At 50.4% G+C, this 20615-nt stretch overlaps 2 protein-coding genes across 2 annotated transcripts in view; both read right to left on the bottom strand.

The window, feature by feature from the left end:
* Positions 1-302: 302 nt before the first annotated feature.
* Positions 303-4231, bottom strand: Clec3b (C-type lectin domain family 3, member B). The gene is made up of 3 exons (XM_013030262.1): positions 3955-4231; positions 1594-1692; positions 303-734 (listed from the first exon to the last, which is right to left on the bottom strand). Exons 1-3 carry the CDS (start codon positions 4061-4063, stop codon positions 334-336), a joined length of 609 nt encoding a protein of 202 aa, XP_012885716.1. The 5' UTR covers positions 4064-4231; the 3' UTR covers positions 303-333.
* A 4128-nt stretch (positions 4232-8359) lies between these two features.
* The window catches only part of Exosc7 (exosome component 7), an 18964-nt gene continuing 6708 nt past the window's right edge, over positions 8360-20615 (bottom strand). The window contains exons 2-8 of the mRNA XM_013030217.1: positions 20375-20476; positions 19997-20091; positions 11520-11685; positions 10918-10988; positions 10087-10210; positions 9682-9837; positions 8360-8587 (exon numbers count right to left, since the gene is read on the bottom strand). Coding sequence (XP_012885671.1) covers positions 8483-8587; positions 9682-9837; positions 10087-10210; positions 10918-10988; positions 11520-11685; positions 19997-20091; positions 20375-20476 — 819 coding nt within the window. The 3' untranslated portion in view covers positions 8360-8482. The remainder of the gene's footprint in view (positions 8588-9681; positions 9838-10086; positions 10211-10917; positions 10989-11519; positions 11686-19996; positions 20092-20374; positions 20477-20615) is intronic.

Genomic DNA, 20615 nt, shown 5'->3' with positions numbered 1-20615 from the left:
TTGGGCCTCTAGGCCTCCTCCAGCCTCAGGGATCCACTTCCTCCCACGGCCCCGCCCCTCAGGCCTCTGACCACGCCCCAGCCCCGAAAGCTCCGCCCCCAAAGTCTTCCCACGGGTTCCTACCTCCCGAGGCCCCACCCTTTCCCCCCCACTGTGGCCACGCCCCTCTTACGGCCACGCCCCTCCCGGGTACCTCCCACCAGCTTCCCCCTGCCCTCTCCGCCCAGTCGTTCTGAAAGTCCCGCCCCTCAGAGCTTCCCATTGGTCCCTCCTTCTCTGGTCCCACCCAGTGACCCGCCCCTCATCCCCACCCACCCACCCCAAGCACCGGAACTACACGATGGCGAACTGACAGACGTAAGGCAGCTGGTCGCGGCAGCGCTTGTCGAACCATTTGCCGTTGGCGGCCCCGGCCAGGGCGGCGCAGTTCTCGGCCTTGCCGCCGTCGGGTTGCGCCGTGATCTCCGTCTCCCAGTTCTTGTAAGTGATGTGTCCTCCGGTCATGTCCACCCAGGCGCCTTCGTGCGCCATGTCGTTGAGGCCTAGCCAGACCTCGGCCTCGCCGCCCAGGCTCTGGCGCGCGTACTCGTACAGGGCGTCGTTCTCGGAGCCCGCCTGCGGGGCGGCCAGGGTGCCCCCGCGCGAGATGCAGTCCTCGCTCGCCTCGTGGAAGGTCTTGGCCTGGCTGAAGGCCAGAAAGCACTTCATGTGCACCTTGGTGCCCTTCAGGCAGACTGGGGTGGCGGGGTGCGGGGGGTGGGGTGGGGAAGGGGGTCGGGGGGAGAAATAGCCGTGATCGAAGGTTTCTCTACCAGCCACACCCTGATCAGGGGCAAGCCCACCCTCCTCACTCCCATTCTGCTTCATCCCTGGTAACAGACACCCCCCCACCCCCCCCCAACTTCAGACAGGTGCTGACCCACCGTGGCTCCCCCCCCCCCCAGGATGAGCAGTCCCCTAACCACAATTTCACATCCCTCATCCTATGCTACCTTGGGTCTGCCCAAAGATAGGTCAAGACCAAGGTTTGATTATCTATCCCGTCTACCTAACTATATGTTTTGTCTTGAGGTTTGAACTCAGGGCCTGGTGGCTGTCCCTAAGATTTTTTTTCCCCCTCTTAGGTTAGCACCCTACCACTTTGAACTACAGGTCCACTTCCAGCTCTGGGGAATAATTGGATACAAGAGTGTCTTGGACTTTCCTGCCCAGGCTGGCTTTGAACCGCCATCCTCCTCTCCCAGCCTCCTGAGGAGCTAGGATCGCAGGTGTGAGTCGCCAGCGCCCGGCTAGCAGATAGGTTTTAAAAGGGGGAAAATCAGGCTTATGTGCCCCTAAATGCTGGATTCTGGAGCTGCAGTTCCTTTTTGGTTGGTCATCTTTGATCCTGACCTTGGTCTTTTGGGGGACAATGTCCCAACACACCACTTAGCCGTAACCAAGCCTGGGTCTTATGCACGGTCTGGGAATGGGGGAGACAGGCCCATAAACCTGGTGACCTGGCCTGACAGGTCTGGGCCTGTCACCAGCTGGAGGCCAGAAGCCATCGATTGTCCCTGGTGGGCTCTTTGACCAGAAGTTTACAACACTCACCTGTCTGCAGAGCTTGTTGCTCCTTCAACAGCGCCACCTCCTGGGCAAGGCTGTCCAAGCGGCTCTTGAATTCCTCAAACATTTTTGGGCCCATCACATCTAGGATGGAATCAGGCAGTGGTAGAGACAGAGACATTCATGTTGGAGAGTCCATGGGAGCCAGGGACTGAGCAGTAAGACTTTTCAAAGAACCCCAAAGGGGTACAGGGAAAGGGGTCCCCTTAATAATATCTCGATGTGCCTTTGCTAGTGTTACACTGCTCCTAACTCCATTCCTGTGTGTTGGGGGATGGGGAGAGGGGGTTACTCCCTCACTCTTGTACTCATCAGGATTGTTGGAAAAGATGGGGGAGCTTCATGGAATTGGGGTACAGCCACCCCATCAGCTCCTAAATAAGAGCCCTGGAAAACAGGATCACAAGGCTGGGGAGGGGGGGGCATCATTTGAGACCCAGAGCAAGGGCCACTTCCCTACGTTGGAAGGACAGACCAGACCAGCAGGGCAAGGATTCCAGCCTGGGCTATGAGTGGCAGAATGTAGGTACTTGTATGTGTTTCCCAGGTCCCACAAATATGGGAAAATTGCTAGGGAAATTGTTCAACCTCCTTCTCTCATCTGCACCGTGGGGTGTTATTACCTTTGCTCCCCAAAACAGCTAAGGGACAGTGCCAATGCCCTGACTTCAAGCTCCAGAGCTGGCACGTACACACACACACACACACACACACACAATTTTTGGTTATTTGATTGGAACAGTGGCTCACTCCTGTAATCCCAGCTGCTCAAAAGTGGAGGTAGAAGACTGTTTTTCTCTATTTTTTTTCTTTTTGCTTATGTGGTGCTGAGGAATCGAACCCAGGGCCTCAGGCATGCAAGGCAAGCGCTCTACCACTGAGCCACCTTCCCAGCCCCAAGACTGTTTTTCTCTATCAGTATTTTCATGAACTTCAGTTAGACACCAGGGAGCCCCAGAAGCCCTGTAGCTCCCCCTCTCCCTTCTTTTCCTGTGTTGTGATTTTGGCTCTGATACTCTGTCTTCTCTGCTTCATTCCCTGCTCTCAGGCCATTGAATTGTTCCCTCTACCTCTGAGCCCCAGGGGGTGACATCCTTGATCTGGGGATCGAAGTTGAAAGCCAACCCGAGCAGGAAAGTCCATGAGACTCTTCTCTCTAAGGAACCACCAGAATATTGGAAGTGGATTTGCGGCTCAGAGTGGTAGAATGCTAGATTTGAGCAGAAGAGCTTAAGGACAGTGCCCAGGCCTAGAGTTCAAGCCCCATCACTGACAAAATAAATAAAATACACACAGCAAGCCACACCTCTCTTACTAGCTACTCAGGAGGCTGAGATCTGAGGATCAAGGTTCAAAGCTAGCCTGAACAGGAAAAACCATGAGACTCATTTCCAAATAACAAAAAAAGAAAATGGATCTGTGGCTCAAAGTGGTAGATTGCTAGCCTTGAGTGCAAAAGCTCTAGGAAAGGGCCCAGGCCTTGAGTTCAAGTCCCACGACTACCACCAACCACCAGAAGATCACAGCAGAGAAAACTTAAGATTGAGATCACAAGGCACAAAGCCTTAGAGCGCCTCCTGTTGGCCTTTGAACATTTCCAGACTGTTAAGTCAAAGGATTGATACATTTTTTCCGTCGCCCAGGCTTGAATGCTGCACTTTGTGCTTGCTAGGCAGGTGCTTAGCCACATTTCTTTAAGATATTAAAGAGTTTGGTAGTGGGGGGGGGCAGATGTTAGTTTAGATGATCTGGAAGGTTGTTCCCAACTGGAAGAGTCAGTGATTCTGAACCATTCTGCCAAACACCCTTGCTATGAAGTACTTAAGATCCCACAGACAAAGCTGATGGCTCATGCCTATAATTCTAGCTACTCTGGAGGCTGAGATCTGAGGATCATGGTTCAAAGCCAGCTTGGGTATAAAAAGACTGTGAGACTCTTTAATGAACCACCTAAAATCTGGAAGTGGTGCTGTGGCTGAAAGTGGTAGAGCACTAGCCTTGAGCAAAAAGAACTCAGGGACAAAGCCTAGGTCCTGAGCTCAAGCCCCACAACAGAAAGAAAAAAAAATTCCACAGACAAGGAGCAGGTGGGCTGGGAAGGTGGCTTAGTGGTAGAACGCTTGCCTTGCATGCATGAAGCCCTGGGTTCGAGTCCTCAGTGCCACGTCAACAGAAAAAGCCAGAAGTGGGGCTGTGGTTCAAGGGGGCAGAGCACTAGCCTTGCACAAAAGAAGCTTAGAGGCAGTGCCCAGGCCCTGAGTTCAAGCCCCATGACTGGCCAAAAAAAAAAGGAACAGGATGAGGTTCTACAGGAAGATGGGGGAGAAGCCCTGAGCCCCAACTTACCTTTCTTGGCCCCAGCAGCCTTCTTGACCTTGGGAGTTGGTGACTCGGCCGTGACGGGAGTCAGGAGGTAGAAGAAGCAGAGGAGCAGATAGGCTCCCCAGAGCTCCATTCCGTGAAAAGCAGGGACTGTGGATTGCTCTGGAAAGCACTGGCAGCTGGGGCCCAGGCTGTATGTTTGAGAAGCAGCAGCCACCAGGACTCCTGTCCAGGGAAATCAAGGCTTAGCTGCAGGCTGAGTACAAAACCCTGTCCCACACCGAGAGGTGGAGCTCAGGGTCGTTCAGGGGCCTTGCTAGGCCTCTGCTTCCTGCCCAGGGCCCACACCCTTGGCACCTTCCTTCCCAGGGCACGGAGCCAGCCAGGCCAGACTTTTTTTGGCAGGCATGCCAAAAAGAAGGGGGGGGGGAGGAAAGTTTGGGAGCCACAGAGCAAGGAACACCCACCCTGCCTACTAAAGGGAATCAGATGGTCAGAAGTCTTGAGGATTCTGGGAAATTCCAAATAGTCTCAGCTCACAGCTCATGTCTGTCAGGCAGATGGATGCATCGGGAAGGCCTCAAACCACATGGGCTAAGAAGGAACATCTCCCATTTGAAGGAAACTGAGGCTCAAGGAGGTGAGAAGCCTTGCTCAAGCTACCCAGACATTAAAAGACAGAGTGCTGGCCAGGCGCTGGAGGCTCAAGCATGTCATCCTAGCTACCCAGGAGGCTGAGATCTGAGAATCGAGGTTCAAAGCCAACCCTGGGCAGGAAAGTTCGTGAGACTCTTATCTCCAATGAACCACCGGAAAACCAGAAGTGGCTCTGTGGCTCACGTGGTAGAGCACTCACCTTGAGCTGAAGAGCTCAGGGACAGCAGCCCAGACCCAGAGTTCAGGCCCCACAACTGGAAAATAAAAAAAAGAAGACAGAATGCTGGACGTCTCTCCCTGCCTGATCAGTTAGGCTACAAATGACTTGTTCATTACAAGAGAAGCCTCAGCTGGAATCTCAGGAGGCTGAGATCTGAGGATCATGGTTCGAAGCCAGCCTGGGCAGGAAAGTCCATGAGCTTCTTGTCTCCAAGGACTCACCAGAAAGCTGGAGATAGAGGAGGCTCAAGTGGTAGAGCACCACCAGCCTTGTTCAATAAAAGCTAAGGGTTCAGGCTCTGAGTTCGAACCCCAGGACTGGCACCAAAAAAAAAAAAAAAAAAAGGGTGGGGGAGAAAATACCGGACCATACCATGGTGTCAGCTTTCCCCTGCCTTCTCGAAATCTGCAAGCCTCTTTCTTCAGGCTCAGGGAGGGGCCTGTTGTGCAGCCCCAGGGGGAGGAGTCTGGCCTGGCTGGCTCCGTGCACTGGGAAGGAAGGTGCCAAGGGTGTGGGCCCTGGGCAGGAAGCAGAGGCCTAGCAAGGCCCCTGAACGACCCTGAACTCCACCTTCAGAGTGGGGGACAGCTTTGTGTTCACAGCTGGGTCTTCTGAGACAATGTGGGGCCTGACCATTACATAACCTAATGAAGAGTGCCTTCCTGGAACTCTGGGTGGGTAAGGCAGATGAAAAATGAATGTTCTTCTTGCTGGGTGTAGTTAGCACAGTAATCCCAGCTGTGTAGGAGGCAGAGTTTTTAGGAGGTTTGCGGTTGGAGGCCAGCCCACCCCTCCCTTCATTGCAAATGTTTGCAAGACCCCATCTCAAGAAGCCAGGTAGAGTGTTCCACATCTGTAACCTAAGCCACAGATAGGAGGATCACATTCCAGGACCACCTGAACAAAAACAAGATTCCCCCTCCCCATCTGAAAAATAAACAGTAAGGACTGGAGTGTGGAGTGTGGTTCAAGTGGTAGGGAGCCTGCCTGGCAAGTGTGAGGCCTGTCGATCCCCAGTTTTCTCTGGCTGGTTGCATTCCAATATTGCAGTCAACTATAGTCAACTTCCACAGACCTGGTGACAAGCTGTGATGTCACTGTGTGTGTGTGTGTGTCTATCCTGGGGCTTGAACTCAGAACCTCGGTGCTGTCCCTGAACTTTTGTGCTTAAGGATGGTGCTCTACCACTTGAGCCACAGCTCCAATTCTGGAATCCTTTGAGGAAACACCACTAATTGCAGATAAGAGTCTCCCAGACTTCCCTACCCCAGCTGACTCCAAACTTGATCCTCCATTCTCAGCCTCCTGAGTAGGTAGGATTGTAGGTGTGAGCCACCAGTGTCCGTCCATCTTTCTGGTTCTAGATTTCCCACTGGCACTATCCTAGTGGCCTTGACCAGCCACAGCAGCTGGCAAGGGTAATTCTAGCCAGGAGAGTAGATTATTTCCAGGAAATGTCTGTAGCTAACATCTACCCACCAGGGTATCATTACAATTCCCTGGGCCCAAAGAATGATCCTAACAAAGCCTTTAGAGGCAGAACAATTAAAGGAAGAAGGCTCAAAAGACACAATGTAATTTCTAAGTAAGTGTGTGTGTGTGTGTGTGTGTGTACGTACATGTGCGTGCAAGTCAAAGAGCTCAAACTGAGGCCAGGTGCTGACCCTGTCCCTGAGCATTTTTGCTCAAGGCTGGCACTCTACCACTTTGAGCTACAGTACCACTCCTGGATTTGTGTGCGCATGCTCAATTGGAAATAAGTCTTTTGGACTTTCCTGCTCAGCTGGGCTTTGAATTACAATCCTTAGATCTCAGCCTCCTAAGTAGTTACAATCCCAGGCATGAGGCACCAGCACCTGTTGATGTTGCTTTCTTGAAATGTTTATATAAAGGACACAAAAGACAATGATGTTGAGCACTGGTAGCTAATGCCTATAATCCCAGCTACTCAGGAGGCTGAGATCTGAGGATTGTGGTTCAAAGCCAGCCCAGGCAGGTAAGTCCATGAGGCTCTTATCTCCAGTGAACCACCAGAAAACCAGAAGTGGAGCTGTAGGTCAAAGTGGTAGAGCATTAGCCTTGAGTAAAAAGCAGCTCAGGGACAGTGCTCAGGCCCTGAGTTCAAGCTCCAGGACCAGCATACATGCGTGCACGCGTGTGCAGATGCGCATGTGTGCGCGCGTGCACACACACACACACACACACACACAGAGCAAACAAGCAAGCAAAATACAGCTGAGCCATTTCACACATATCTCAAAATGACCACCCACTGAAATCAAGCCTTAAAAACGAAGGCTTGGGCTGGGAAGGTGGCTCAGTAGTCGAGTGCTTGCCTAGCATGCATGAAGCCCGGGGTTCGATTCTTTAGTACCACAGAAACAGAAAACCCAGAGGTGGCACTGTGGCTCAAGTGGTAGAGTGCTAGCCTTGAGCAAAAGCTCAGGGACAGTGCCCAGGCCTTGAGTTCAAGACCCAGGACTGGCAAAAATAAAACAAAAACCAAAGGCTTCTAAGTTTTATTCAATCTGGGCCTCCTCTTCAGAGACAGGACAGGCATGTCATGCTGGAGACCCTCACACCAGGCCCTGCAGATGTGGCCTGTGGAGTCTTCTGCTTACAGTGTGCTCTATTAGATGCTAAATTCCTGTTACGTCGCCTCATTTGTCTGAGTAACTGCAGCATGAAGATGCCCTGGCTGAAGCTCCATCATGAATCAGTTTCTTCCCCAGGGCCCTTGAAGTGTGAGGCCCTATCCATAAAGACTGAATTCTGCACAGTGAGCAGAGCAGCCGACCTCCTGTCCCAAGAGTATGAAAGCTGCGGACAATGGATGACGGCTCCTCTCAAGCAGCTAAAGCTAATCATGTTGATAGAACACACAGGCTTATGTAACGCCAGGGAGTGGTTGTAGCACACAAGCAATTTCACAAGAGTGATAAGAGAGGTTGGCGAAGGACCAACATGGCTGCAAGGGCCCTGACCCAGAAGAGCTCCATGTGGCTCTCTTCCACGCAGGATGGGGGAAGGCTGGCCAGCGAGGGAGAATACATAAGGTCCAATGAACAGTTCTAATTGTTTTTGGTTGCTGCTCCTGGGGCTTGAACTCAGAGCCTGGACTTTTGTGCTCAAGGCTAGCATTCTACTGCTTGAGCCACAGATCCATTTCCATTTCCTTTTTTTTTTTTTTTTTTGGTCAGTTGCAGGGCTTGAACTCAGGGCCTGGGCACTGTCCCTGTACTCTTATGCTCAAGGCTAGTGCTCTACCACTTTGAGCCACAGCACCACTTCCAGTTTTTAGTGATTAATGGGAGATAAGAGGCTCACAGACTTTCCTGACTGGGCTGCCTTCGAACCTTGGTCCTCAGATCTCAGCCTCTGGAGAAGCTGGGATCTCCTAATCATTAATGCAGTGCTTGCTTGCTGCAAGTGTTTTGGACTCTGGCCTGTGGAAGCCCATGGTCCCCTCTTCTCCCTTGCTGAGTCCCAAATCAAACAGCACCAGGACAGCTGAAGGACTCCAGTCAGACCAGACCAGACCAGACAATAAATTTAATTTTGCATGTATAAATGTTGTCTGCAGGTATAACAATGAAGAAAAAAACATATATACAAACTTCAGTTTCAGTAAGAGAGTAAACCATGAAGTCGAGGGTTGAAGGGGCGAGAGGCCAGTCACCCGAGGAACCCCACTTTTTGCCTCTTGGGTCCCAGACTTTCTTCCTTGTGTAGAATACTCTGCAGAGCTGCGTGCAGTACCTTGCCTACACGCTTGCCGGTCTGCGGCATGGGACGGGAGTGGAGAGAGGAAACGGCTGATTTAATCGTGAGGCGCGCGCACTCTGACAGGGCAAGCTCCCCTCCTGCCAGCCAGCCTGCCACTCCCAATACCAGATGCATCCCACCTTTCAAATGTTTTTGTTATTTTTTTAAAATTCCCCTCCCCTCCCTTCTTTGGTGGTGCTTATGCCGAGGTTTGAGTTCAGGGTCTGGGCACTGTTCCACTTGAGTCATAGCTCCATTTCTGACTTTTATTTTTTTTTTTGGAGCTAAGACTTTCCTGCCCAGGCTGGCTTTGAACCACAAACCTCAGATCTCAGCCTCCCGAGGATGACAGGCACGAGCTACTGAACCTGGCTCTTTTTTCTGGTTCTATTGGTGTGATACTGGAGCTTGAACTCAGGGCCCGAGTGGGGAACCCTAGCTTTTTCTCTCAAGGTTGGCACCCTACCACAAGAGCCATAGCTCCACTGCTGGTTTTCTGGTGGTTCATTGGAGAGAAGAGTCTCATGGACTTTCCTGCCCGGGCTGGCTTTGAACCGTGACCCTCAGGTCTCAGCCTCCAGAGTAGCTGGGATGACAGGCGCGAGCCGCCAGCGCCCGGCATAGCCAGTCCCCTGGACCTATCCGATGGCCCCAGAGCTACTCCACAATCCCTCTGGACATGGTGATACCGTGATGACCTGAGAAAAATGAACCAGATCCACCTGACTGCTCCAGGCAGTTCAGAGAGAAGGCTGAGGGGCATGTGTGGGATGAAGGCCTGGAAAAGCCCAAGGCCCTACAGGGGCTTCTAGCCCCAGGTACAAAAGTGAAGCAAACCTGCTCAAGTACTGGGGTGCTGCTGAGAGCTTGAGCCAGGGGATACGCCAACCACTTCATCTGACTCCTGAGATGCCCCCTCCCCACTACTCTGCCAACCTGGGACATGCTCCCCACCCCTCCACTCTCCCTGTAAGGGACAGGAAGCAGCCAACCAGGGGCTACCTCCAGTCCAGGCCCCACCCTCCTTTGGCCCCGCCTCCTGGGCTAGGTCAGCAGACATCCAGCCTATCAGCTCTTTCCTAAAGCCCCCTGCCCCGCCCCCCCCTTACCTCCATCATCTCAAAGATGCTCTCGGGGTCCAGACTGCCCTTCCCCACTTTCCTCATGCACGTCACCGCTCCCTTGCTGGTCACGGACAGCAGCAGGCTGGCCAGGGAGCAGGCTTCCTCCTGTAGGCTGGCATCCACCACGTGCCGGCAGCCGATCTGCAGGGTCAGGATGGCACACGACTCGTGGGGGTGGGTAAGGGGGGGAGGGAGGGAGGGAAATGCACACCCAGGTTCACCCCACTGAGGGTGCGGCAGGGAGATCCACACAGGTCAAGGTCTGGCACCCACTTTCTCCCTCAGATCTCCTAAGGGTGACTGCTCAGCCTATGAAGCAGTCCACACGGGCGGAGGCTGGAGGAGCCCCCATCTGAAGCGGAGGAGAAGCCCCCGAGGACAAGCCTGCACCTTGCACAGGGTGACGATGCAGGGGACGTTCTCCACGCCCAGTCGGATGCAGTCATAAGGGTCATCAGACAGTTCGATGTCCTTGGAACCCTCTTCATCCATCAAGACATGAACCCTTGGTATTCTGGAAGCAGAAACACAATGAAGAGCTCAATTACAGGGAAGAGGAACAGCTCGTTGGTCGTGGGGCTTGAACTCTGTCTGGGCCTGGGCGCTGTCCCTCAGCTCTTCAGCTCAAGGCTAAGCGCTCTACCACTTGAACTACAGTGCCACTTCCTATTTCGGGTGGCGCATTGGAGATCAGAGTCTCACAAGACTTTTCCTGCCCAGGCTGGCTTTGAACCTCAATCCTCAGAGCTCAGCCTCCCGAGTAGCTAGGATGACAGGCATGAGCCACCAGCGCTCAACAACTTAAAAAAAATTATCATCCTCTGGTAGAAACTGGCTCCCGGTGAACTCTGCTTTAGAGACCAGCACAGGTAGCTCATGCGTGTAATCCTAGCTATTCAGGAGGGTAAAGATTGTGGTTTGAAGGCAGCTTGGGCAGGTGAGACTCTGTATCTCCAACAAACCACCAAAAAGCAAGAAGTAGAACCATGGCTCAAGTAGTAGACTACTGGCCTTGAGCAAAAAAGCTTAGAAACAGCACTTAGGCCCTGAGTTCAAGCCCTAGGACCAACACATAACACCCACATGCCTGTGTCAGCCTCAGACTATGACTGTCCGATTTCCACCATTGCCTGGCTTCCTATTTTACAGCAATAGAAATGTCCTGTGTTCCACAGTCAGTTCTCTGTAGGGCCCTTGGGGCTGTGTCCAGGAAGATTTTACCTTGTGTTGAAGAGAGCAGCCTTCACAGCAATAGAAATGGCATCAAACAAGTTTCCTCCGCATTCTAGCAGCTAAGGGGGGAGAGAGGGGGAAGAAAAACCAAGGATCAATTTATTACTGTTAGGACGACCTCTCTACGACAGATTCCTAATTAATGCTGAGTACCTATAGAGAAAATAAATGTAAGGATCCAAGGCAGCTGGGCACCAGTGACTCTTGCCTGACAACCTAGCTATTCAGGAGGCTGACATCTGGGTAACACAGTTCAAAGCCAGCCTGGGCAGGAAAATCTGTGACTCTTTAGCTCTAATGAACCACCAAATAAGCCAGGAATATAGCTGTGGCTCAAACAGTAGAGCACCAGCCTTGAGAAAATAAAGATCAAGGACAGTGCCTAGGCCTTAAGTTCAAGTCCCAAAACTGGTACGCGTGCACATGTATGCATACACACTCAGACAAAACAGGAGACCATTTTTTCTCGGGTAAAACTCATGCTGGAGGTGCTAAGATCCATGGGAAGAGGGAAAAGCAGAGGGAAGAAAGCAGGCCAGGTGGACCCCAGCAAAGGTGCAGTGTGGCTGGTCTAATAGCAGGACACTTACCAGCACATCCACGTAAAGCACCCAGCAATGCTCCCGGGGGCTGATGCAGAGCGCCTTCAGGTCCACGCTGCTCTTATTGTTAAAGGTCCGGTAGAGAGTGTTGGCAATCTCCGTGCCAAGGTCGTCCCCACCTCGACCTTCAAATTCAGGGGTGGCGTTGGCTGAACTACACAGAACAGGAAATTGCAAAGCGACATGAGCTGAGTGCTCGCACCTATCATCCAAGATACGCAGGAGGCTGAGAACTGAGGATCGGAGTTCATTCGAAGTCAGCCTGGGCAGGAAGTCTGAGACTCTGATCTCTACTAAACTACTCAAAAAGCCGGAAGTGGACCCATAGCTCAAGTGATACAGCACCAGCCTTGAGTAAAAAAGCTATGGGCCAATGCTCAGGTCCTGAGTTCAAGTCTCAAGTACCAGCACACACAGCCCCACAACAAAAACATCTAACTGAAAGCTTTCCAGATGTAAACATCAGCATGGCCAGGCTTTATTCTGGTTTCCCTGAGGAATGTGGAAGAGTCTGGTGCTGTAAGGAAAGTCCCCGAGGGCTTGGGGGTAGCTCAGGGATAGAGTCTGGCCTCCCACAGCAGGAAGCATTGGGGTGAAGCATTTGGGATTAAGTCACTGGAAGGAGAAAAAGATGGTTATTTCCCATTGGTGAGCTTCTACACATACACAATATCCCAGCGCCGCGTTGGATCTGTGTGTGACTGGCAAGTGTTATCAGAAGCCATTTTTAGCCAAAAAAGAAACGAGACTGCTATGGGCACACATGCCTCAGCTGGTAATAATGAACTCTTACCTTCAGTATATAGACCCTCTTCTCCCAGAGGCTCAGAATCTGAAGTCTGGCTTACAGAGTTGTCATACTAAGCACAGGATACCTACTTTTATTTATTGTATGTGTGTGTGTGTGTGTGCATGTATGTGCACGCGCACTCGTGCTGATCCTAAGGCTTGAACTCAGGGCTGAGGCCCTGTCCCTAAGCTTTTTTTTTCCTTCCCCTCAAGGCTAGCACTTTACCACTTGAGCCACAGCTCCACTTCCAACTTTTTAGTGGCTTACTGAAGAAAAGAGTCTCATGGACTTTCCCACCCAGCTGGCTGTGAACTGCGATCCTCAGATCTCAGCCTCCTGAGTAGCTAGGAAGACCGGCATGAGCCACTAGCTCCCAGCTTCATGCCTAGGTTTTAATAGCAGAACCATGGTATATGAACTTTCCTGGGATGATTTACGTGACATGAAATCCAGAAGAGAGCCAGATGTCGGCCTCTGATTGATCCTGTTGGAAGTAAGGAAAACTGAGGCCGCAGATTATGTAACTGGTCCCAGGCCACTTGATCAGCGCATGGGGAGCTAAGTTGCTAGCCTGGAAGACTGTACTTTCCCTGCTAGGCTTCCCTGCACTGTCTCCTGAACCGGCGCTTCCATGTATCTGACTTGTCGTCTAACATCAGCCAGCTCAGCTTTTCCTTAGGCTTACCTCTGCCTCAAGTTAATGAATTCTCATAATGGACTTTTACCAGGCCACAAATGTAGTCAACAAAAACTGCCAAATGAGATAAAAAAGCTTGGTGCCTCATACCTGTAATCCTCTCTACTCAGGAGGCTGAGATGTGGGGATCATGGTTCAAAGCCAACCCAAGCAGCAAAGTCCAGGAGACTGCTATCTCCAATGAATCACCAAAAGCCAGTAGTGGAGCTGTGGCTCAAGTGGTAGAACACTAGCTAGCTTTGAACAAACAAGGAACAGGGCTCAGGTTCTGAGATCAAGTGTGTGTAATGGTGTATGTGTGGGAGAGAGAGGGAGAAAAGAAAGGAGAGAGAGAAAGAGGCTGGGCACTGGTAGCTCATGCCTGTCATCCTAGCTACTCAGGAGGCTGAGATCTGAGGATCCCGGTTCAAAGCCATCCTGGACAAGAAGTCTGTGAGACTCTTATCTCCAATGAACCACCAGAAAACCAGAAGTAGCACTGTGGCTCAAAGTGGTAAGAGTGCTAGCCTTGATTGAAAGAGCTCAGGGATAGTGTCCAGGCCCTGAGTTCAAGCTCTATAACAGACAAGAAAAAAAAAAAGAGAGGAGAAAGAGAAACAGACTAGTAATCCTGGCTCCCTACTCAGACCCTTTCAGGAGGGGTGTGGCTTTTTTGGGCATAAAAGCAAGTGCTTTCTGCACTTAATTATTACCAAAGCAATACTGAGCCTTAATTTTTTTAAAAAAAAACACCCAAAAAACATGACTCATCCAAAACTGTGTGAAAAACAGCTTGCTGGGTTGGATGAAGTCAGGACACTGTTCCTCCCGGTTCTCCAACCCTCCCCACCCTCCTGACTCATTTCTCCCCACCCCCACCCCCTACTTGGCACCAAGCTGGGTTAAGGTGGAGTAGGCGGAGATCAAGGCCATATCTCTGATCTACCTGGAATAAGACTAAATACTAGGCCCATTGTTGCTTTCTTGTAATCAATCCAGCCTGAAAAAAAATGGAGGCAGCCTCACAAACAGGCCAGGGTACAGCAGGAAGAGTGACTTAGCTAGCTCCCCAGACAGGGCTAACTTGGAGCCAGTTCATCCCTCCCCAAGTTAGAGTTACCTACCCAAGGTGGATTCATTCCTCTGTGCATAAGGAGATTCCTTATAAATGAATACAGGAACCGTAGTACATTCTGAACCTTTCACTCTCTTCTTCCAAGTTTCTGGAAGTTTAGCTGGCACTTCTAGAGGTTTCTGCAGACTGCCTCTCTACTTTGTCCCCACCCCAGCCCTTCAGGCTTGAATGGGGCCCCTTCCAGCAGCAGTAACTAGTGGCTCCATCCACCAACGTAAGTTTCAAAGACTGGTTCGACTGGGGACCAGTTGTTTGTGCCTGTAATCCCAGCCCCTGAGAAACTCTGAGACTGGCAGTTCAAAGCTAGTAGCATGGGCAGGAAAGTCTGTGAGACTCTTTACCGCCAGTAAACTCAGAAAAAGCCAGAAGTAGAACTATGGCACTTGCCGTGTGGAAAAGAAGCCCAGGGACAACACTCAGGCCTTCAGTTCAAGCCCCAGGACTGTCACTGAAAAAAAAAAAAAAAAAGGATTGTGATGCATGCTAGACCCTAAAACATCTATGAGTGAAACTAAGTTAAAAAGTCTCTGATGCACACATGTAATGCCAGCAGAAGTAAGAGATTGGAAAGTCTGAGACCAGCCTGGGCTGTACAGTAAATCTGACATCAACCTAGATTGTATTAGTAAGCCCTTGTCCAAAACAAGAAAACCCCAAAAAGCTGAAATAAAAGTAACAGTAAGCTGAGGCCGGTGGCTCACACCTGTCAGCTACTCAGGAGGCTGAGATCTGAGAATCGAGGTTCAAAGCCAGCCTGGGCAGAAGAAGAGTCCCCGTGAGACACTTCTCTCCAATGAACCACTCAAACACCAGAAGTGGCGCTGTGTGTCATGTGGTAGAGCATTAGCCTTGAGTACAAACAGGCTCAAGGACAATGCCCAGGCCCTGAGTTCAAGCCCTACAAGGAAAAAAGTAAAAGAAAAGAAAAATAACAATTAAAAAAAAGGCAAAAAAGCAGAAACAATCCAAAACAAGCCCAGGTGCTAGTGGCTCATGCCTGTAATCCAAGCTACTCAGGAGGCCAAGATAGACGATCACAGTTTGAAGCCAACCCAGACAGGAAAGTCTGTGACACTCTTAACTCCAGTGAACCACCTGAAAACCAGAAGTGGAGCTGTGGTTCAAAGTGGTAGAACAAGTCTTGGGTAAAAACTGCTCAGGGTCAGCACCCATGCTCTGAGTTCAAGGCCCACGACCACCACCACCACCAGCAGCCTCTGAGAGAGGTAAAACTAATCCTAAACAAAACGTCAGACTCCTGGCAGGCACTGGTAGCTCATACTGGTAGCTCATACCTGTAGTCCTAGCTACTCAGGAGGCTGAGATCAGAGGATTGTGGTTCAAAGCAAGCCGGTGTAGGGAAGTCTGTGAGACTCTTATCTCCAGTTAATCACAGAGAAAAGCTGAAAGTGGTGTGGTAGTTGGTCAAGTGGTAGAGCGCTAGCCTTGAGCAAAAGGAGCTCAGAGACAGGGCACAGGCCCAGGACTGGCCAAAAAGAAAATCAGGCTCCACCACACGCCACCTAGTGGTAGCCCAGGGCAGCACACAGCTCACTCCATCCCTATCTCCCTTTGGACTTTAGGTGGAAAACACCCTCCACCTATCTAGCAAACCACAGATACAGAGAGAGGTTATATTATCTGCATCCAGGTCCTGTTTAGTGAGAGTACTTCTCGGTATCTCAGGAGCAGGACTTAGGGTCAAATAGGCCAGCACCTTTTTCACAGGGCTTCGAGATATCAAGACAGTCCACATTCCTAAGAACAACATAAATGTAATCATTTCATGGAGACAAAAACAAAAAAACCCAAAGGGAAAAGAGTCAGCAAGAAAGCAATTAGCTGGTAGAGATTTCCCTAGTACTGGGAATTTGCATAATTAAGACCTGGAAGTTGCTGCTAAGGAATTAAATCAAACTAGGCCCAGAGGGACTGGACGGACCCCATTCTAACACCAATTACTTTGTCCCCTTGGGTAGCAGCTGTCTTCAAGCTATGGACCCTGTTGAGTGTCTCAAGCTCTCAGGCAGGAGGTCATGGTACTGCTGGGGGCCATAGCTGTTCCTCTAGAAGCCTTTCCTTTTTACTGGGCAACAACAGAAGAACCAGTCGGTTTGTACAATCAAGAGCTACACCTTTAAGACGTAGGTGACGCCAGGTGCTGTTGGCTTATGCCTGTGATCCTAGCATTTTGGGTGGCTGAGATCTGAGGATTTCGGTTCAAAGCCAGCACAGTAAAGTATGGGAGATTCTTATCTCCAGTGAACCACCAGAAAACTGGAAATAGAGCTGTGCCTGGAAGTGGTAGAGTGCTAGCCTTGAGCAGAAAAGCTCAGGGACAGTGCCCAGACCCTGAGTTCAAGCCCCAGGACCAACCACAAAAAAAAAAAGGTCTCAGGTAAAGTTCTGAGTGTTTGGCAGCCTGTTCTACTTCTGCAGGAAAAAGGGTTTGTGACTCTCTCCTGGAGAGTTTGCCTCCAAAACTGACACTAACCAAGCCACTTAAAAGATGTCGGGTGTGCATGGCTCACACCTGTAATCTTACACCACTTAGGAGGTTGAATTCTGAGGATCATAGTTTGAAGCCACCCCAGGCAGACAAACCTGAGACTCTTATCTCCAATGAACCACCAGAAAGTTGGAAGTAGAGCCGTGGATCAAGTGATACAGCATCAGCCTTGAGCAAAAAAAGCTAAGAGATAGCACCCAGGCCCCAAATTCAAGGTCTCAGTATCTCTGCATGTATGGGCATGCACCCACACGCACAAACACACAAAAGCCAACGTATGCAGCCTTGAGGATTGAGAACTCCCTAGACCTTGCTTGGTCCCTACAAAGGAAGGAAACAAGCAGCCTCTCAGGCCAGCTAGGAAAGCCACTTCTAGAAGCCAAATCTCGGGAAGAGATAGTCACCTGCTTTAATAGCTGGGATGAAGAAGGAAGGAAGAGCAACCAGCTAGCCCAGGGTCATGTTCAGACACAGAGCCAAAATAAAACACCTCCAGTACCACGCATTCAAGTGCAGCCTTTTCTTTAGTGTGTCTGAGCCGACTACCTTTGTTCTGCCCAGGGTGAATGAGGCAGAAGATAATGAAGGGGAAGCAGAGCAAAGCAAATTACAGTCCTTGGCACAGTGTGTCTGCACCCCAGGGGCTGTTCTTTGCACTGAAGTGGGCAGATCAAGGCCAGGAGAGGCATTCTGCTTCCTCCAGGAGCAAAGGATGGTGGTCTAAGTTGGGGACACAAACAAGGTCACTAGCTTCTACACTGACTCTCAAGGATGGGCCAGTCCCCCTGGACAACTCAGATGGTGAGAGCCTCTGAGCAGAAAGAGACTGTTTGCTGGAAAGATGAACTGGAATTGGTTTTGGACCTCCAAACCCAGTATCCTCTGACACATTGCAGGTTGCATGAAATAGAGTATATGCTGGGCACCGGTGGCTCACGCCTGTCATCCTAGCTACTAAGGAGGCTGAGATCTGAGGATAGAGGGCAGGAAAAGTCTGTGAGACTCTTTATTTCCAATAAGCCACCAGAAAACCAGAAGTGGCGTTTAGAGTGTTCGACTTGAACCGAAGAGTTGAGGGACAGCGCCCAGGCCCAGAGTTCAAGCCCCACGACAAAAGAAAGAAAAGAAGGAAGGAAGGAAGGAAAGACAGTATAAATTCAAAGTAAGACAGCCCTGAACTGACCTTCTGGGCTATGGAGAGCCTGAGAAAGTTGTCTCTCTTCTATGAATTCCAGTGTCATTTCTCCCACAGGAGTACTATAAAGATCAATTAGCTAGCCAGGTGCTGTGGCTCATGCCTGTAATCCTAACTACTCAAGAGCCTGAGATTTAGGGATCAAGGTTTGAAGCCAGCCTTAAAAGTCTGTGATATTCTAATCTCTAATCAGAAAAAGCTGGAAGTGAACCTGTGGCTCACCCTTGAGCAAAAAAGAACTAAGGGATCAGAACAAATAAACAAATCCAAATTAAGCTGGGCATTGGTGGTTCATGCCTGAAGTCCTAGCAACTCAGGAGGCGGAGATCTGAAGATCGACGTTCAAAGCCAGCTGGGGAAGGAAAATCTGTGAGACTCTTATCTCTAATTAAGCACCACAAAAGCCAGAAGTGGAGCTATGGCTCTAGTGGTAGAGTGCTAGCCTTGAGTAAAAAAGCTCAGGGACAGCAGCATCCAGGCTGAGATCAAGCCCTAGGACCAGCCCAAAAATAAATAAATAGAAGACTGGGCACTGGTGGCTCATGCCTGTAATCATAGCTACTTAGGAAGCTGAGATCTGAAGATCATGGTTTGAAGCCAGCCCAGGCAAGAAAGTCAATGAGACTCTTATCTTCAAGAACCTACTCAGAAAAAGCTAGAAGTGTCACTGTAGCTAAAGTGGTAGAGTGCTAGCCTTGAGCAAAAGAAGCTCAGGCACAGTACCCAGGCCCTAAAGCGAAGATGAACTTACTGTATGAAAATGGGTTTGCCTCTGTGGAGAAAAGGGCTGTCATAGAGACAGGAGCAGAGAGTTAATTGTGAGGTTGGCCCCAGCTAGCATCAGGGACCAATCTCTGAGTGCTCCATGGCCAAAGTAACTGACAGGAGTCTACTGGGCCCAGATTGTGTTTTATGTTTTTCATGGTTTAGTGTGGCAATTGTACGTGGCAAACAGAAAATGCCTATGGGACTTGTCGCCACTAAAATCTGAGGTGCTGAATCTCTAGTGGACTTTCCTGGGCAGAAAGGGCCCAGAGAAGCTGGTGTGTTCCCACTGCTATATTGTTTTGCAGCCACAAATACAGTGCCGTGTAATAAGTTTGGAGTTTCTCTGGCATATCTCTGAATGTGAAGGGAGGTCTCGGGAATAGCAGTGCTACATGCCAACACCTGATATGCGCCAACGGAGACCAGCTGTCAACACATATGTTCTAGACGTAGACACTGAGAGGAGCCAGAAACCAGTAAAAGCCCCAGTCCCTAGAAGGGGAGAGAGGTAACATTCCTCAAACCTTTCTTGGGAGATAGCTAATAGCCATCTGTTTGTCCACTCTGCCTCAACTTCCTCTGTTATTACCACAGTTATTATCTGCATTGTTAGGATAAAGACATTTAGGCACAGAGAGGCTGACTATACAGCCTGAGATCCAACAGCTAGCAAGAAAAGGAAATGACCTTGTAGTCCAGGGCTGGCTAGACTCTTGCCAACACCCTTGCTGCCCGCCTGGGAATCACCTCCTTGGAATGTCAGGCTGCTTGGCTGACCCTGAGCCTCATTTGGCAAGCAATACATAAGCAGTTTTCTGCAGAGTTTGAGCAGGAAAAGTAATGGGGCACTTATAACCCAATGAATCCTATGTATCCGTGTATGATACATTTTCAAAGCACCACAACCCCTATCTTGTCATGTGACCCTCATAACACTGTGCTACCTGGCTGTGGAATGTCTTCCTTAGACAGGGAAAGTAAGGCCTAGCAAGGCCAGATGTCCAAGACAATGGTAGGCAGTCCTAGTACCTGGCACAAAGGAGAAAAATGGGTAAACTAAATGAATTGGTTTTTTGTTTTGTTTTTCAATGGTGGAATTATCTCATGCTGTGGCTTGGCTTTGTCACTCAAGGCTGGTGCTCTACCTCTGAGCTATACCTCTACCTCCAGAGGAGTCTCACGGATTTCCCTGCCTAGGCTGGCTTTGAACTGTGATACTCAGATCTCAGCATCCTGAGTAGCTAGGATTACAGGGGGTAAGCCACCAGACCCCCGCTGATAACTGAATGATTAAATGCAAAATAGGAGTACTCTACAGGAAATCAGAAGTCCCTTTCTGAATCTTCCATCTTTTAAATCGTCTCTCTTTAAAACCATTTTCCCGGTACTGACCAGTCAACAAAGAACTCCAGGTAGCCTTCATCCGGTCTCTCCAGCTTCGGTGTCCCCATTTCTGCTTTCACTCCCACCAGGATGTCTGTGTGGCCCTGCAGACATATAGAAGAAAGGTCCTCACTCACTCAATCAGCGCTGGCAACCAGGAACCAGTGGCCCCTCCATTTCTCCACTGAAGGTCCCGGTGTCGGGACCTTAGAATGTGGTGTTTGGAGATGAGCAGCCCCCGAGTTCTGGCACAACACTGTGAATTTGGCTTGGATCATGGAACTCTCCAGGGGAAATTCATACAGGAGGGGGGGGGAGATCTCATAGAGGGTTCCCTAGGGCTGACCCAACCTCTCTCCTCCTGGACAGGAACGCCTCAGCACTTACCAGCTTGATCCTGGCAGACCCGCTGGTGTTGGACACCACATCCGTTTCCACCTCCACACAACGGTAGTCCTCACAGCCACGGCCGTCCACGCGGAGATCTTCCTAAGTCCAACCAACCATCACCTTTAGCTCTTTTATTTATTTATTTATTTTTGTCGGTCATGGGGCTTGAACTCTGGGCCTGGGCGCTGTCCCTCAGCTCTTCAGCTCAAGGCGAGCGCTCTACCACTTGAGCTACAGC

This window comes from Dipodomys ordii, unplaced genomic scaffold, assembly GCF_000151885.1.
Source record: "Dipodomys ordii isolate 6190 unplaced genomic scaffold, Dord_2.0 Scaffold128, whole genome shotgun sequence".
NCBI classification, from domain to species: Eukaryota; Metazoa; Chordata; class Mammalia; order Rodentia; family Heteromyidae; genus Dipodomys; species Dipodomys ordii.
The sequence above is the reverse complement of the archived record's forward strand: the minus strand, read 5'-3'. Positions and strand labels throughout refer to the sequence as shown.

Coding starts and splice junctions, on each gene's coding strand:
- Clec3b (XM_013030262.1), bottom strand. CDS start 4,063: ATGGAGCTCTGGGGAGCCTATCTGCTCCTCTGCTTCTTCTACCTCCTG. Junction 1,693..3,954: donor GGCTGCTGGGGCCAAGAAAG/GTAAGTTGGGGC, acceptor ATTCCATCCTAG/ATGTGATGGGCCCAAAAATG. Junction 735..1,593: donor GCAACAAGCTCTGCAGACAG/GTGAGTGTTGTA, acceptor CCGCCACCCCAG/TCTGCCTGAAGGGCACCAAG.